At 44.7% G+C, this 16866-nt stretch overlaps 1 protein-coding gene across 1 annotated transcript in view; it reads right to left on the reverse strand.

Annotated features, from left to right (window-relative positions):
* Nucleotides 1-205: 205 nt before the first annotated feature.
* LOC121007987 (cytotoxic T-lymphocyte protein 4-like) overlaps nt 206-16866 on the reverse strand; it is a 126202-nt gene continuing 109541 nt past the window's right edge. The window contains exon 5 of the mRNA XM_040440259.1: nt 206-897. Coding sequence (XP_040296193.1) covers nt 873-897 — 25 coding nt within the window. The 3' untranslated portion in view covers nt 206-872. The remainder of the gene's footprint in view (nt 898-16866) is intronic.

Genomic DNA, 16866 nt, shown 5'->3' on the forward strand with positions numbered 1-16866 from the left:
ACATTCTACGTGCGATTACATTAGTAAATGTAGGCCCATTGTATTAATAGGCTTGGCCGATCCATTAGGTAAGACCTTATTCTAGATACTGTTTGATATGTTTCTCTGCCTATCGTCCTTTTTTATTTTTTAAAAAAAGTACTCAATATTTAAAATGTATTATTTTTATTGTATGTGCATTTGTATATACAGTATATCTCTTTCTTGATCTGTGATCACAGCACTAGACTGTAAGTGCCCAAAAATATTTTAAAAATATGTTAATATAATTGAGTCATACATTTCTGGGAAATTCATATAGTTATACTTGACATTCATAATTTTAGCTGCAAAGGAAAATAAATGAGTCATCTGTCTTTGCCAGAAAAAAAAAAACAGGAAAAGATGTGCACAGTCCTGTAGTCATACTAAAACTAACTAAAGTCTGTGGCTTTCAGTAACAATCTCCATTTTTTACCACATTTTAACCAGAAGTCAAAGTCAAAGGAAAAAAAGGCAATTGTGCAAAGTTTAATCATACCAATGTAAAAATTCTTTTTTTGTTTTTTATTATGAAGATTAATTACAATGTCCTTGGAAGCCAAATAAGTTTGTATTGTCAGTGAGGGCAGAGGTATGCTGTAAAGAAGGTTTCTATACAAACCTTTAAGGGAATCTCTGCAGAGGCAAATTTTTCTTTACTGGAATAATATGGTATTATTCTGTCACTTTATTGGCAATATTATTTATTTGGAATCCCCATTTTGCACTGTGTCCAATTATTTAATGCAACTGCGGAGTAGTTTAGGAGTTTTCTCTTGAACTCAATGGAAGCTGCACAAATGAATCTTCTGCATGGTTTCTGAAAATGTTATAATTTAAATCCACTGATGTCAGCTAAGAATGGAGCTCTTTTGTCTGTAAAGATATATTATGAAATCATTTAGGACATTGTGACCTATATAGATTACTAAAAATGCAGTGAGAATGAACAGATAGCACTAAATATAAGATAGTAAGGAGGATATGTTCATATCTGTGTTGTATGATACTGGATCCATCACACAACAAACCAGAGTTATCTGATGGACTCACTGATTTATAATACAGCAGAATTTATGAACAGAGCTTCCAACCTGGATTTGAAAAGTGTTTAAATCAAAGAGGTGTGCTTAGCAATGCTACATTCAGAAACACACAGCATAATTTATGATGTCCACTTGCTTCAGAAAAAACTATGCATTTTTAAAATGAAAAGATTTGTGAAATACAGTAAGTCTACTTCTATTATACTGCAATGTTGAAGAAGGTTAAAACAATCTATGAGAAGTAAGAGCCACATTTTCTTATCTTATGACGAACAAAATAATTTCAATTGCTAAATACGCTGTATTTCAAAGAATTAGTATAACTACTTTCTCTGCCTTCCGCCAGCTTAGGGAAATGATGAAAATTGTGATTTGATCAAATCCCTAAGGGAGATGATCAATTCACGGAAGATGTTTAACTCCTTAAGGACACAGCCATATTTCACCTTAAAGCGAACCTTTCACCTCGATTTCACTTAATAAACTATTACCAGTACCTTATAGATTACCCTCATTCTGTTTCAATGCATTCTTGTGCCGCTTTCCTGGGATGTATATTCATGAAAAAAAATGACTTATAAAATCCTCGTCTCCAGCTCCTGAAGTCACGGTAGAAGTCAAGGGGGTAGCCCTTCCCTCACTCCAGGCTGTAACTCCCCTGCCCTAACCCCTCCTCTAAGCAGTGTAACTGACACCCGGCTCAGTCGCCGGGACCGCGCTTGTACAGGTGGCGCATGCGCCGTCGGACTCAAGCACGATCCTGTAACTGAATCGCGCGTGAGGAAGAGAAGACAGGCAGGCATTGGGGACGGCGCATGCGCGATTCAGTTACAGGATCGCGCTTGAGTCCGACGGCGCATGCGCCGCCTGTACAAGCGCGGTCCCGGCGACTGAGCCGGGTGTCAGTTACATATTTTGTCACGTACTTCATGACCAGTCTTTTTTATAAAGAAAAAAATACCAAATTTACCAAAATTTGGGAAAAATTTGTAAATTTCCAAGTTTCAATTTCTCTACTTCTATAATACATAGTAATACCTCCAAAAATAGTTATTACTTTACATTCCCCATATGTCTACTTCATGTTTGGATAATTTTGGGAATGACATTTTAGTTTTTAGGGATGTTACAGGGCTTAGAAGTTTAGAAGCAAATCTCAAAATTTTTCTGAAATTTAAAAAAAAAAAATTTTAGGGACCAGTTCAGGTCTGAAGTCACTTTGTGAGGATTACATAATAGAAACCACCCAAAAATGACCCCATTCTAGAAACTACACCCTTCAAGGTATTCGAAACTGATTTTACAAACGGTTAACCCTTTAAGTGTTCCACAAGAGTTAATGGCAAATGGAGATAAGATTTAAGAATTTAGATTTTTTGGCAAATTTTCCATTTTAATCCATTTTTTCCAGTAACAAAGCAAGGGTTAATAGCCAAACAAAATGCTATATTTATGGCCCCGATTCTGTAGTTTGCAGAAACACCCTATACGTGGCCCGTAAACTACTGTACGGGCACACAGTAGGGCGTAGAGGGAAAGGTGTGCCGTGTGGTTTTTGGAAGGCAGATTTTGCTGGACTGGTTTATTTACACCATGTCCCATTTAAAGCCTCCCCGATGTACCCCTAGAGTAGAAACTCGATAAAAGTGACCCCATCTAAGAAACTGCACCCCTTAAGGTATTCAAAACTGATTTTACAAACTTTGTTAACCCTTTAGGTGTTGTACAAGAGTTATTGGCAAATGGAGATGAATTTTGAGAATTAAAATTTTTTGGGCAAATTTTCCATTTTAATCCATTTTTCCAGTAACAAAGCAAGGGTTAACAGCCAAACAAAATGCTATATTTATTGCCCCGATTCTGTAGTTTGCAGAAACACCCCATATGTGGCTATAAACTACTGTACGGGCACACGGTAGGGCGTAGAGGGAAAGGTGCGCCGTATGGTTTTTGGAAGTTAGATTTTGCTGGACTGGTTTATTTACACCATGTCCCATTTGAAGCCCCCCTGATGCACCCCTAGAGTAGAAACTCCATAAAAGTGACCCCATTTTGGAAACTACGGGATAAGGTGGCAGTTTTGTTGGGACTATTTTTAGGGTACATATGATTTTTTAGTTGCACTATATTACATTTTTGTGAGGCAAGGTTGCCAAAAATAGAAATTCTGAAATTTCATCTCTATTTGCGATAAACTGTTGAGGAACACCTAAAGGGTTAATAAAGTTTGTAAAATAAATTTTGAATACCTTGAGGGGGTCGCTTTTTTGGAGTTTTTACTCTAGGGGTGCATCGGGGGGCTTCAAATGGGACATGGTGTCCAAAAAAAAGGCCATCAAAATCTGCCCTCCAGAAACCATACGGCGTTCCTTTCCTTCTGCGACCTGCCATTTGGTCGTACAGCAGTTTATAACCACAGTTATTTTCAGAATCAGGGTAATAAATATTAAGTTTTGTTTGGCTGTTAACCCTTGCTTTGTTACTGGAAAAAAACTGATTAAAATAAAAAATTTGACCAAAAATTTCTGTTTTGGCACCATTTTTATTAAAAATTTTTGACCGTGTTCATCTGAGGGGTTATGTCATGGGATATTTTTACAGAGCAGATTCTTACGGACGCGACGATACCTAATATGTCTACTTTTTTAAATGTATTTATGTTTTACATTATATTATCTTTTGATAAAAAAAATAAAAAACATTTTAGTATCTCCATAGTCTAAGTCTTTTTTTTTTTTTTTTTATCTGATTATCTTAGGTAGGGGCGCATTTTTTGCAGGATGAGAGGACGGTTTTATTGGCACTATTTTGGGGGGCATATGACTTTTTGATTGCTTGATATTACAATTTTTGTGATTTAAGGTGACAAAAAAAAACTTTTTTTTGAACAGTTTTTATTTAATTTTTTTGACCGTGTTCATCTGAGGGGTTAGGTCATGGGATATTTTTATAGAGCAGATTCTTACTGACGCGGCGATACCTAATATGTCTTTTTATTTATTTATGTTTTACACTATATTATCTTTTTATAAACAAAAAAAAACTTTTTTATTTATTTTAGTTTTACTAAATAATATTTTAGAAATTTTTGTTTTAATGTCTCAAGTCTTAGAACCATAGTTTTTTATACGATTGTCAGTGGCTAAATTGGGGAAGGGGAATAAATTTAGTACTCCATGGAAGTGTGGTACTCCCTGAAGCAACCAATAATGCAGAGGCCCGGATGATGGGGGCACGTGTCACACTGAGTAGTGGTGTCCTTCCGTATCCCCCTCCTGTGACACACTCTGCACCTTTTTTGGGTCCGTCCCTTCCAGTATGGGGGACTACACCTGGAAAGTGTTGGCCAGGGACGATCTGGGGCGCCTCCAGTTCCCGAGGTACTCCGGCCTGCTCTTTCCCGGTCAGAAAAGATCAGGTCCTTGAGGACTGCCTCATAAAACTGAAGGAATGTCCCTGTGTTGCCAGCGCTCTGGGACAGCACAAAAGAGTTGTACAAGGCAACCTGTACCAAGTAGACCGCAACTTTTTTGTACCATGCCCGGGTTTTGCGCATGGCATTATATGGCTTGAGGACTTGATCAGAGAGATCAACTCCTCCCATATATCGATTGTAGTCGACGATACAATCGGGCTTGAGGACCGTTGCCGCGGTACCTCGCACAGGGACAGGGGTGATGCCGTTACCATGAACTGTGGACAGTGCAAGGACATCCCTCTTGTCCTTATATCTGACCAGCAACAGGTTTCCACTGGTAAGGGCACGGGTCGCACCCCTGGGGATAGGTACCTGGAGGGAAGGGGTAGGGAGGCCGCGTTGATTTTTCCACACGGTCCCACAAGCGGTCGTGGATCTGGCGGCGAGGGACTGGAACAAGGGGATACTAGTATAAAAGTTATTCACGTACAGGTGGTAATCCTTATCTAGCAGTGGGTGCATAAGGTCCCACACAAGTTTCCCGTTAACACCCATAGTGGGGGGACATTCTGGGGGTTGAATATGGCAATTTTGCCCCTCGTACACACAAAACTATTAAATGTACCATGAAGTACTCTCACAAAGTTTGTATAGCTTCACGCCATACCTCGCCAGACTCATCAACCGCGACCTCCCTTCCAGGTACATAGGCCTGCACAAATTTGGCCCCAAAGTGATCGATGACCGGCCTGATTTTGTACAGGCGGTCATAGGCAGGATCACCTTGGGGGGGACATGCTGCATTATCTGCATAATGCAGGCATTTCCGGATGGCCTCAAACCGGGAGCGTGTCATGGCCGTACTGTAAAGTGGGGTCTGGTAGAGGACGTCCCCACTCCAGTAATGCCTGACACTAGGTTTCTTGACTAGACCCATGTGCAGCACGAGGCCCTAAAACGTCCTCATCTCGGCTGCACTGACCGGAGTCCAGCCACTGGGCCTAGCCAAAAAGGAGCCCGGGTGTTGAGCAACAAACTGTTGGGCGTACAGGTTTGTTTGCTCCACCATTGGATTTACAAATTGGTCACTGAAAAAAAGACTAAAGTAGTCGTATTCAGTGAAGCCCACTGTGGAAATCTGGATTCCTGTTTGGCCTACAAATTCAGAAATCACGGGCTCAAAATGCTCTGGGGTATACCAGACAAGTTCACCGGCAAGGGGCTCCTGGTGGACTTAACTGGTGGGCCAGAAAACTAGTACGAGACCCAGAGCTGCTCGTACTAGCGTGGGCCACAGGGTCCCCTTGTTCCGCCTGGCGGCATCTCCGCCGCCTTTGGGGCTCATCGTCATCGCTAGATGATGAGGAGGACGCGGATGACAAAGGGAAAGTGGGGTCATCCTTGTCCTCACTGGGGCTCTCGTAATCGGAGGCAAGATGGGCGTATGCCTCCTTGGCCGAGAACATCCGGCGGGCCATAGTGGAGTGTGTGTGTGCGTGTGTGCGTGTGTGTGTGCGTGCGCGATAAACTTTATTTGGTGTGCGTTTGTGTGGGGGCACGGGTGTTCGCGAACTTACCCTAAACCTAACAGATTAAAAAAATAAAAATAAAAAACAGGGCAAAAAAATGTGAATAAAAAAATAATAATAATCAAAATCGCTGATCAACCATCCGAAGTTGATCAGCGGTGGGCTGTGCGATGTGCTAACAGTGGCCGGACGCTAAGCGTGCCGGCCACAGTCAGCGTACGCACATAAAAAAATAAAAACTGCTTGCGCCCCAAAAAAAAGTTGTGGGGAGGCAGGGGGCAGGGGGGCAAGCTGCAGCATCCATGGGGAGGTCTTGGGTCACACAGCTGTGCTGTGGACCCCAGACACCTGAACATTATTTTTTTTCTTCCACTAACTTTCCCTGAATATCCCTGCCTAACCTAACCTTTCCCTAACCTTTCCCTAAATACTTGGGTGCACAGATGGGGGTGCTGGAGCACAGATGGGGTTCTTGCTGATGATCCCTGCACAGATGGGGGTGTTGGCTCTGAGATCCGACGTGCAGCGCTCCTCTCGCCTTGGCTCCGGGACTGAAAAGGAGGAAGAGAGGAGCGCTCCAGTAATTTGAACTGCCCGCCCCTGCAGCCGAACAATGAGAGGCAATCCTGAGAGGTGATGTCACCATCATCTCTCAGGATCGCAGGATGGTGATTGGTTTTGCATTATCACACCACCGATCACCATCCTGTTCCGGGTTATCGGGTCCCCAGAGACCCGAATAACCCGGAAACACAGCAAACCGCAGGTCTGAATTGAAACTAATATATGAGATAGACTCATTACATGCAAAGAAAGATATGTCAAGCCTTTATTTGCTATAATTTGAATGATTATGGCTTATAGCTTATGAAACCCCCAAAGTCACATTTTTGAGGTACCCTTTGATCAGGGGATATGGATTAATTAGCTGACTAGAGTGTGACACTTTGAGACGAGAATATTGAACCTTTTCACAAAATTCTAATTTTAAGCTGCATTAATGCAATTCCATTTAATTTGCATTACTGAAATAAATGGACTTTTGCACGATATTATAATTTTTCGAGTTTCACACATATATATATATATATATATATATATATATACAGTACAGACCAAAAGTTTGGACACACCTTCTCATTCAAAGAGTTTTCTTTATTTTCATGACTATGAAGGCATCAAAACTATGAATTAACACATGTGGAATTATATACATAACAAACAAGTGTGAAACAACTGAAAATATGTATTATTCTAGGTTCTTCAAAGTAGCCACCTTTTGCTTTGATTACTGCTTTGCACACTCTTGGCATTCTCTTGATGAGCTTCAAGAGGTAGTCCTCTGAAAAGGTCTTCCAACAGTCTTGAAGGAGTTCCCAGAGATGCTTAGCACTTGTTGGCCCTTTTGCCTTCACTCTGCGGTCCAGCTCACCCCAAACCATCTCGATTGGGTTCAGGTCCGGTGACTGTGGAGGCCAGGTCATCTGGCGCAGCACACCATCACTCTCCTTCATGGTCAAATAGCCCTTACTTTCAAAGTTTTCCCAATTTTTCGGCTGACTGACTGACCTTCATTTCTTAAAGTAATGATAGCCACTAGTTTTTCTTTACTTAGTTGCTTTTTTCTTGCCATAATACAAATTCTAACAGTCTATTCAGTAGGACTATCAGCTGTGTATCCACCTGACTTCTCCTCAACGCAACTGATGGTCCCAACCCCATTTATAAGTCAAGAAATCCCACTTATTAAACCTGACAGGGCACACCTGTGAAGTGAAAACCATTTCAGTGGACTACTTCTTGAAGCTCATCAAGAGAATGCCAAGAGTGTGCAAAGCAGTAATCAAAGCAAAAGGTGGCTACTTTGAAGAGCCTAGAATATGACATATTTTCAGTTGTTTCACACTTGTTTGTTATGTATATAATTCCACATGTGTTAATTCATAGTTTTGATGCCTTCAGTGTGAATCTACAATTTTCATAGTCATGAAAATAAAGAAAACTCTTTGAATGAGAAGGTGTGTCCAAACTTTTGGTCTGTACTGTATATTAGTGTTGAGCACGAATATTCGGAAAGCAAATTTTTATCGCGAATATCGGCACTTGGAGAATTCGCGAATATTTACAATATAGTGCTATGTATTCATAATGACGAATAGTCATTTTTTTTATTTTTTTTTAACACAGTACACATCAGGTGATAATCCCTCCCTTCTTCTAGCTTGTGGGCCAATGAGAAGGCTTTGTCACAGCTTAGCAACATCCCTAGCAACCAATAGAAAAGTTGCCTGCCCCTTACTATACAAGTTGCACGTATTGTGAAAAAATATGGGCATCATTAATTGCAGAAAATTCGCAAGCGCAAATATATTGGAGCACTCTATCTGCATATAAAGCTATTATAATGTTCTGCCATGTCAACCATTTTCTCCAGTCTCAGGAAACTTATACCAGCTTGAAAAATGTAGCACAAGTGACCCACGCCGGTATTTCGCGCACATTACGCAAATAATACATATCTCGAAATCTCGAATATGCAAATATATGACGAATATTCTGCAAAATATTTGCAAAATATCGCAAATTCTAATATTGCCCCTGCCGCTCTTCACTAATATATATATATATATATTTATATATATATATACACTGCTCAAAAAAATAAAGGGAACACAAAAATAACACATCCTAGATCTGAGTGTAAGATCCTCACCTGCTTTGCACTCCAGGGGAACCAAGAGGGGTCCTCGTGGAGTTGCGGAACAGGTTATGCGTGTCTCTGATGCACCAGCGCTGACCCCTTTGCGAACCAGTGCGGGGATGCGTTCGCGTGGACATCGGAGGGGAGGACCGTCGGAGTCCCGGGGACAGAGTGGCCAGGCGAGTGACAAGACGCCGCGGCCAGGGTTGTCTCCGGTGTCTCCTGCGACTTCCGTTTCCGCATCTGGGTCCACGCGCTCGCATACTCGCGCTGAGTCAATCATGCGTCCGTGCGTACGCACGAGGGCAGGTTCGCAAAGGGATACACGGTCGCGAGTACGCGCTTCTTATGCGCTTCGTCGACCAGTGGCGCATAATATACTGACTCACAAGAGCAAAGTGGATTAGGGAGCCAGCCATGGGTTAATCAACTTGTGATTGCCTTAGGCCATGTACTCTGGTGCAGGGCAATTTGTTCACCTATAGTAGTGGACACTTGGCACCCTGGGATTGGTCAGCAGGCATTTAAAAGGAGGTCTCTCAGGGTGATCAGTGCCCACTGTTATTTTCCCTCAACCAGGTATAGGTCACAACTGCTAGTGACTGAAGACTGCCAGGAACTTTGTCCTTTGCAACAGACCCAAGATCTGGGGCCACTGGGAATTTTGTGGACTCAACCTTGGTTCGTCGACTTGGCATCCCGTTGATCCAGCCGAAAACCACCATGTCAGTGACCGCGATTGATGGTTCCCCTCTTCAAGATGGTCGTGCAGTGTGGATGACTCCGGGAATACAGGTAACGGTGGGGGCTGATCATCGGGAGACCTTAAGCCTTTTTGTCCTTGACATGCCATCCACTCCCGTGATTTTGGGTCTCCCTTGGTTAAGGCTCCATAATCCAGTAGTGGACTGGCGCTCGGGTCTTATTTGTCAGTGGAGTACGGAATGCCTTACTAAGTGCATTCGTCCCGACCTGTCACTAGCCTCCATGGAAGTATTAAGTACTTTACCACAGCAGTATCATAATTTCCGAGATGTGTTCAGTCCTCAGGGGGCTGATGTGTTACCTCCCCACAGGTCATATGATTGTCCTATAGACCTGTTGCCAGGTACCATGCCACCACGAGGGCATCTTTATAATCTCACTGGGCCTGAGGTTCAGGCTCAGCGGGAGTATATTAAAGAGAACCTTGAGAAGAATTTCATTCGTCCATCCACTTCCCCTGCTGGAGCTGGATTCTTCTTTGTGGAGAAGAAGGATGGAGGCTTGAGACCTTGCATCGATTATCGTGCCCTTAATCGGATTATGGTGAAGAATCGGTATCCACTGCCTCTGATTGATGATCTGTTTTCTCAGGTGGCAGGGGCCCGAGTCTTCACCAAACTTGATTTAAGGGGTGCTTATAATTTAGTTCGCATTAGAGAGGGTGACGAGTGGAAGACCGCATTTAATACCAGAGACGGGCATTACGAGTATCTCGTGATGCCTTTCGGTCTCTGTAATGCTCCCACGGTCTTCCAGGAGTTCATCAACGATGTTCTCAGAGATTTCTTGGATAGATGTGTTGTTGTCTATCTAGATGACATACTAATCTACTCTTCGGATCTGGTCTCTCATCGGAGACACGTGTGTCAGGTTTTCCAGAAGCTGAGGGAGAACCGCCTCTATGCCAAACTTGAGAAGTCTCTGTTTGAGGTGAAGGAATTGCCTTTCCTGGGGTACATTATCTCAGAAAAGAAATTGGCTATGGACCCATCCAAACTTTCTGCTGTCTTGGATTGGCCTCAGCCTAAGGATCTTAAGGGGTTGCAGCCTTTCTTAGGCTTTGCCAACTTCTACCGCAAGTTTATTAAGAATTTTTCTGCGATAGTAGTACCTCTCACCAACCTCACTAAGAAGGGAGCTAATCCTTCTAAGTGGACGAGAGAGGCAGTCAGAGCCTTTGAGACGCTGAAACAGGCCTTTTGCACGGCACCAATTCTTACTCATCCAGACACCTCCAGACCTTTTGTTCTCGAGGTCGATGCCTCAGAGGTCGGTGTAGGGGCAGTTCTCTCACAGTATTCTGGGGACCCTGAGAGGTTACATCCCTGTGCCTTCTTCTCTCGGAAGCTCTCTCCAGCCGAGTGTAATTATGATATCGGCAATAGAGAGCTTCTGGGAGTAAAATTGGCTTTTCAAGAGTGGAGACATTGGCTAGAGGGTGCAGAACATCCCATCACGGTTTACACTGACCACAAAAATTTGGAGTACCTAGAGAGTGCCAAAAGACTCAACTCCCGACAAGCCCGGTGGGCATTGTTTTTCACCCGCTTCAATTTCCGCCTCACTTATAAACCAGGTTCCAAAAACGTGAAGGCAGATGCCCTGTCCCGCTGCTTCCCTGAGGTTGCTTCCGTCCTGGACTCTGAGCCAGAAACCATTTTCCCAACTAAATGTTTTCTTGCTGCCCTGGGGGCCGCAGAAGTAATGGAGGACTTGTCCTCTCTTCTTGAGCCTTCACAGGCAGAGAGTCCACCTGACAAACCCGAGGGTCGATGGTTTGTACCCATTAACCTTCGATTGAAGGTCATCCAACAGCTTCATGACTCAAAGTCTGCCGGGCATTTGGGTGTTAAGAAAACACTTGCCCTTGTTAAACGTCACGTGTGGTGGCCCAACATGTCCGTGGATGTTAAGGCCTATATCCAGGCATGTACTGTTTGTGCCAGATGTAAGCGTCCCGGTCTGCCCCTTCTGGGACTTTACTCCCACTGCCAATTCCCCAGGCTCCATGGACTCACATTTCCATGGATTTCATCACAGATTTGCCAAGGTCCTCTGGAAGTACGGTAATCTGGGTAGTGGTGGACCGTTTTAGTAAAATGGCCCATTTTATCCCACTCCCTGGATTGCCCTCGGCCAGAGAATTGGCAGATCTGTTCTTGAATCATGTCTTTCGATTACACGGAGCGCCGGATGACATTGTTTCAGACAGAGGAGTGCAATTCATCTCTCGCTTCTGGCGTTCTTTCTGCTCCCGATTGGGTATTAATTTGTCTTTTTCTTCTGGTTTTCACCCAGAGACCAACGGTCAGACGGAAAGGACTAACCAGACCCTGGAGCAATATCTCCGGTGCTTCGTGTCGGACTTCCAGGAGGAATGGGCAGCGTATCTACCCTTTGCGGAGGTGGCTTATAACAACTCTGAGCATGCTTCCACTAAGATGTCTCCGTTCAGGTGCGTGGGGGGCAGGGATCCAAGACTCTCTTCTTTGGCCGGACCCTCCACTGACTCACCGGTGGTGGATCAATGGTTCGAGGATAGACGTCCCATTTGGTCGTCGGCCCAGCGGAATCTCTGCAGTGCGGTGGCGCAACAGAAGAAATTTGCTGATCGTCATCGCACCGTAGAGCAAAAGTTTAAGGTGGGAGATCAGGTGTGGGTCTCCACCCGGAACATTCCGCTGCGTCAGCCATCTTCCAAGTTGGGTCCTCGATTCATTGGCCCATACCCAGTGACACAAAAGATCAACCGAGTTACGTACAAGATTGCTCTTCCACCGTCGATCCGAGGAGTGAACACCTTTCATGTTTCACTTCTCAAATCGGCAGCCGACTCCGCTCCCTTCATTCAGACCCCATCCCCGCTGGAGGTCCAAGGGGTACCGGAGTTCGAGGTGAACAGAATTTTGGACTCTCGTTTTGTCCAAAGGTCTCTTCAATACTTGGTGGACTGGAAGGGTTTTGGTCCAGAGGAGAGATGTTGGATACCTGCTCGCCAGGTGCATGCAGATGAGTTGGTGGCAGCCTTTCACCGGGATAATCCGGGGAAAGCTTGCTTGGAGTCTTCAGTGCCGCCTCCTCGAGGGGGGGGTAATGTAAGATCCTCACCTGCTTTGCACTCCAGGGGAACCAAGAGGGGTCCTCGTGGAGTTGCGGGACAGGTTATGCGTGTCTCTGATGCACCAGCGCTGACCCCTTTGCGAACCAGTGCGGGGATGCGTTCGCGTGGACCGTCGGAGTCCCGGGGACAGAGTGGCCAGGCGAGTGACAAGACGCCGCGGCCAGGGTTGTCTCCGGTGTCTCCTGCGACTTCCGTTTCCGCATCTGGGTCCACGCGCTCGCATACTCGCGCTGAGTCAATCATGCGTCCGTGCGTACGCACGAGGGCAGGTTCGCAAAGGGATACACGGTCGCGAGTACGCGCTTCTTATGCGCTTCGTCGACCAGTGGCGCATAATATACTGACTCACAAGAGCAAAGTGGATTAGGGAGCCAGCCATGGGTTAATCAACTTGTGATTGCCTTAGGCCATGTACTCTGGTGCAGGGCAATTTGTTCACCTATAGTAGTGGACACTTGGCACCCTGGGATTGGTCAGCAGGCATTTAAAAGGAGGTCTCTCAGGGTGATCAGTGCCCACTGTTATTTTCCCTCAACCAGGTATAGGTCACAACTGCTAGTGACTGAAGACTGCCAGGAACTTTGTCCTTTGCAACAGACCCAAGATCTGGAGTGACTCGACTGCCAAGTGCACAGCATCATTCAGCACAGGTTGGGACTATTCCTGGAATCTCCTTGCCTGGTTTTTGTTATTATTCCTTGTTACCAGCAAGTGTCCTGGACGTTTATGTTTCTGGCGAATAAACACCTTTTTGCTTTCATCACTGGTCTGTTTGTTGGTGCCTTGCATTACACTGAGTTAATTAAATATTCTTCTGAAATACTTTGTTCTTTACAAAGTTGAATGTGCTGACAACAAAATCACACAAAAATAAAAAAATCAAAATCTAATTTTTCAACCCATGGAGGTCTGGATTTGGAGTCACACTCAAAATTAAAATGGAAAAACACACTACAGGCTGATCCAACTTTGATGTAATGTCCTTAAAACAAGTCAAAATGAGGCTCAGTAGTGTTTGTGGCCTCCACGTGCCTGTATGACCTCCCTACAACGCCTGTGCATGCTCCTGATGAGGTGGCGGACGGTCTCCTGAGACCTGGACTAAAGCATCTGCCAACTCCTGGACAGTCTGTGGTGCAACATGACGTTGGTGGATAGAGCGAGACATGATGTCCCAGATGTGCTCAATTGGATTCAGGTCTGGGGAACGGGCGGGCCAGTCCATAGCATCAATGCCTTTGTCTTGCAGGAACTGCTGACACACTCTAGCCACATGAGGTCTAGCATTGTCTTGCATTAGGAGGAACCCAGGGCCAACCGCACCAGCATATGGTCTCACAAGGGGTCTGAGGATCTCATCTCGGTACCAATTGGCAGTCAGGCTACCTCTGGCCAGCACATGGAGGGCTGTGCGACCCTCCAAAGAAATGACACCCCACACCATTACTGACCCAATGCCCAACCGGTCATGCTGGAGGATGTTGCAGGCAGCATAACGTTCTCCACGGCGTCTCCAGACTCTGTCACGTCTGTCACATATGCTCAGTGTGAACCTGGTTTCATCTGTGAAGAGCACAGGGCGCCAGTGGCGAATTTGCCAATCTTGGTGTTCTCTGGCAAATGCCAAACGTCCTGCACGGTGTTGGGCTGTAAGCACAATCCCCACCTGTGGACGTCGAGCTCTCATATCACCCTCATGGAGTCTGTTTCTGACCGTTTGAGCAGACACATGCACATTTGTGGCCTGCTGGAGGTCATTTTGCAGGGCTCTGGCAGTGCTCCTCCTGTTCCTCCTTGCACAAAGGTGGAGGTAGCGGTCCTGCTGCTGGGTTGTTGCCCTCCTACGGCCTCCTCCACGTCTCCTGATGTACTGGCCTGTCTCCTGGTAGCGCCTCCATGCTCTGGACACTACGCTGACAGACACAGCAAACCTTCTTGCCACAGCTCGCATTGATGTGCCATCCTGGATAAGCTGCACTACCTGAGCCACTTGTGTGGGTTGTAGACTCCGTCTCATGCTACCACTAGAGTGAAAGCACCGCCAGCATTCAAAAGTTACCAAAACATCAGCCAGGAAGCATAGGAACTGAGAAGTGGTCTGTGGGCACCACCTGCAGAACCACTCCCTTTTTGAGGGGGTCTTGCTAATTGCCTATAATTTCCACCTGTTGTCTATCCCATTTGCACAACAGCATGTGAAATTGATTGTGAAATTGATTGTCACTCAGTGTTGCAACCTAAGTGTATATTCACTCACCTAAAGAATTATTAGGAACACCTGTTCTATTTCTCATTAATGCAATTATCTAGTCAACCAATCACATGGCAGTTGCTTCAATGCATTTAGGGGTGTGGTCCTGGTCAAGACAATCTTCTGAACTCCAAACTGAATGTCAGAATGGGAAAGAAAGGTGATTTAAGCAATTTTGAGCGTGGCATGGTTGTTGGTGCCAGACGGGCCGGTCTGAGTATTTCACAATCTGCTCAGTTACTGGGATTTTTACGCACAACCATTTCTAGGGTTTACAAAGAATGGTGTGAAAAGGGAAAAACATCCAGTATGCGGCAGTCCTTTGGGCAAAAATGCCTTGTGGATGCTAGAGGTCAGAGGAGAATGGGCCGACTGATTCAAGCTGATAGAAGAGCAACGTTGACTGAAATAACCACTCGTTACAACCGAGGTATGCAGCAAAGCATTTGTGAAGCCACAACACTCACAACCTTGAGGCGGATGGGCTACAACAGCAGAAGACCCCACCGGGTACCACTCATCTCCACTACAAATAGGAAAAAGAGGCTACAGTTTGCACGAGCTCACCAAAATTGGACTGTTGAAGACTGGAAAAATGTTGCCTGGTCTGATGAGTCTCGATTTCTGTTGAGACATTCAAATGGTAGAGTCCGAATTTGGCATAAACAGAATGAGAACATGTATCCATCCTCTGATGGCTACTTCCAGCAGGATAATGCACCATGTCACAAAGCTCGAATCATTTCAAATTGGTTTCTTGAACATGACAATGAGTTCACTGTACTAAAATGGCCCCCACAGTCACCAGATCTCAACCCAATAGAGCATCTTTGGGATGTGGTGGAATGGGAGCTTCGTGCCCTGGATGTGCATCCCTCAAATATCCTATCAATATGGGCCAACATTTCTAAAGAATGCTATCAGCACTTTGTTGAATCAATGCCACGTAGAATTAAGGCAGTTCTGAAGGCAAAAGGGGGTCCAACACCGTATTAGTATGGTGTTCCTAATAATTCTTTAGGTGAGTGTATATGTCACGGCGGACGTGCACAGTATAAAAGATAACACACCAACCAGGCTCTGGACGAGAGACAGGGGAAGGGTCACCTCCTAGTTTATCCCTGACCTCTTTCCCTGCACTGCTCAGCCCACAGGCAGACCTTGAAGGTAGGTGTGCTGTGTCCTCCAGCCTGAACTGACAAAACCCTGAACTCCCTGAGATGGTGAAGTGGGGAGATAGGAGCAGCCTGCTCGCACAGAACCTGGATGGGATAGATGACAACAACAACCAAACAAGAAATTACACTTATCTTCTGAGAGCAGGAACTGACAGCGAACCTTCCCTCCAAACTTCCCAGACCAAAATGATCAGTATAATCCGCTCAGAGCACTTAGCTGGAGACCATTTAAACTAATGACTCCACCCAGTGCACCGGATGAGAGGCGGATCCAGCACGGCACCAAAACAAATACTAAACTCGTGCTGCTATCCTGGCTGACCTCCGCACATCGTCAGAGTGGGGCATGACAGTATATATATATATATTATATATATAAAATGCAAAAAAGGGCAGCACTCCAAGGTAAAAAGGAAACCATTTATGTAGCCAAGTGGTACAGAGACATTTCAGCTCAACAATAGAGCCTATCTCAAGCAAGGAAAATGGACAAAGTGCTCAGTACATATAGTGTAACCAAAAAAACTCATAATTACATATTATTATCACATAATTGATAAAAAAACGTACACAAAATCGCATCAAAAGTGAATAAAAGTGCAATAGACATGATTCGATACATAAAAAACTTGTAATCAATAATTAAAATGATATCAAAATATATTGAATTCATATCGTGTACACTGCGTGCAGAATTATTAGGCAAATGAGTATTTTGACCACATCATCCTCTTTATGCATGTTGTCTTACTCCAAGCTGTATAGGCTCGAAAGCCTACTACCAATTAAGCATATTAGGTGATGTGCATCTCTGTAATGAGAAGGGGTGTGGTCTA

Source organism: Bufo bufo, chromosome 7 (assembly GCF_905171765.1).
Source record: "Bufo bufo chromosome 7, aBufBuf1.1, whole genome shotgun sequence".
Classification (NCBI taxonomy): domain Eukaryota; kingdom Metazoa; phylum Chordata; class Amphibia; order Anura; family Bufonidae; genus Bufo; species Bufo bufo.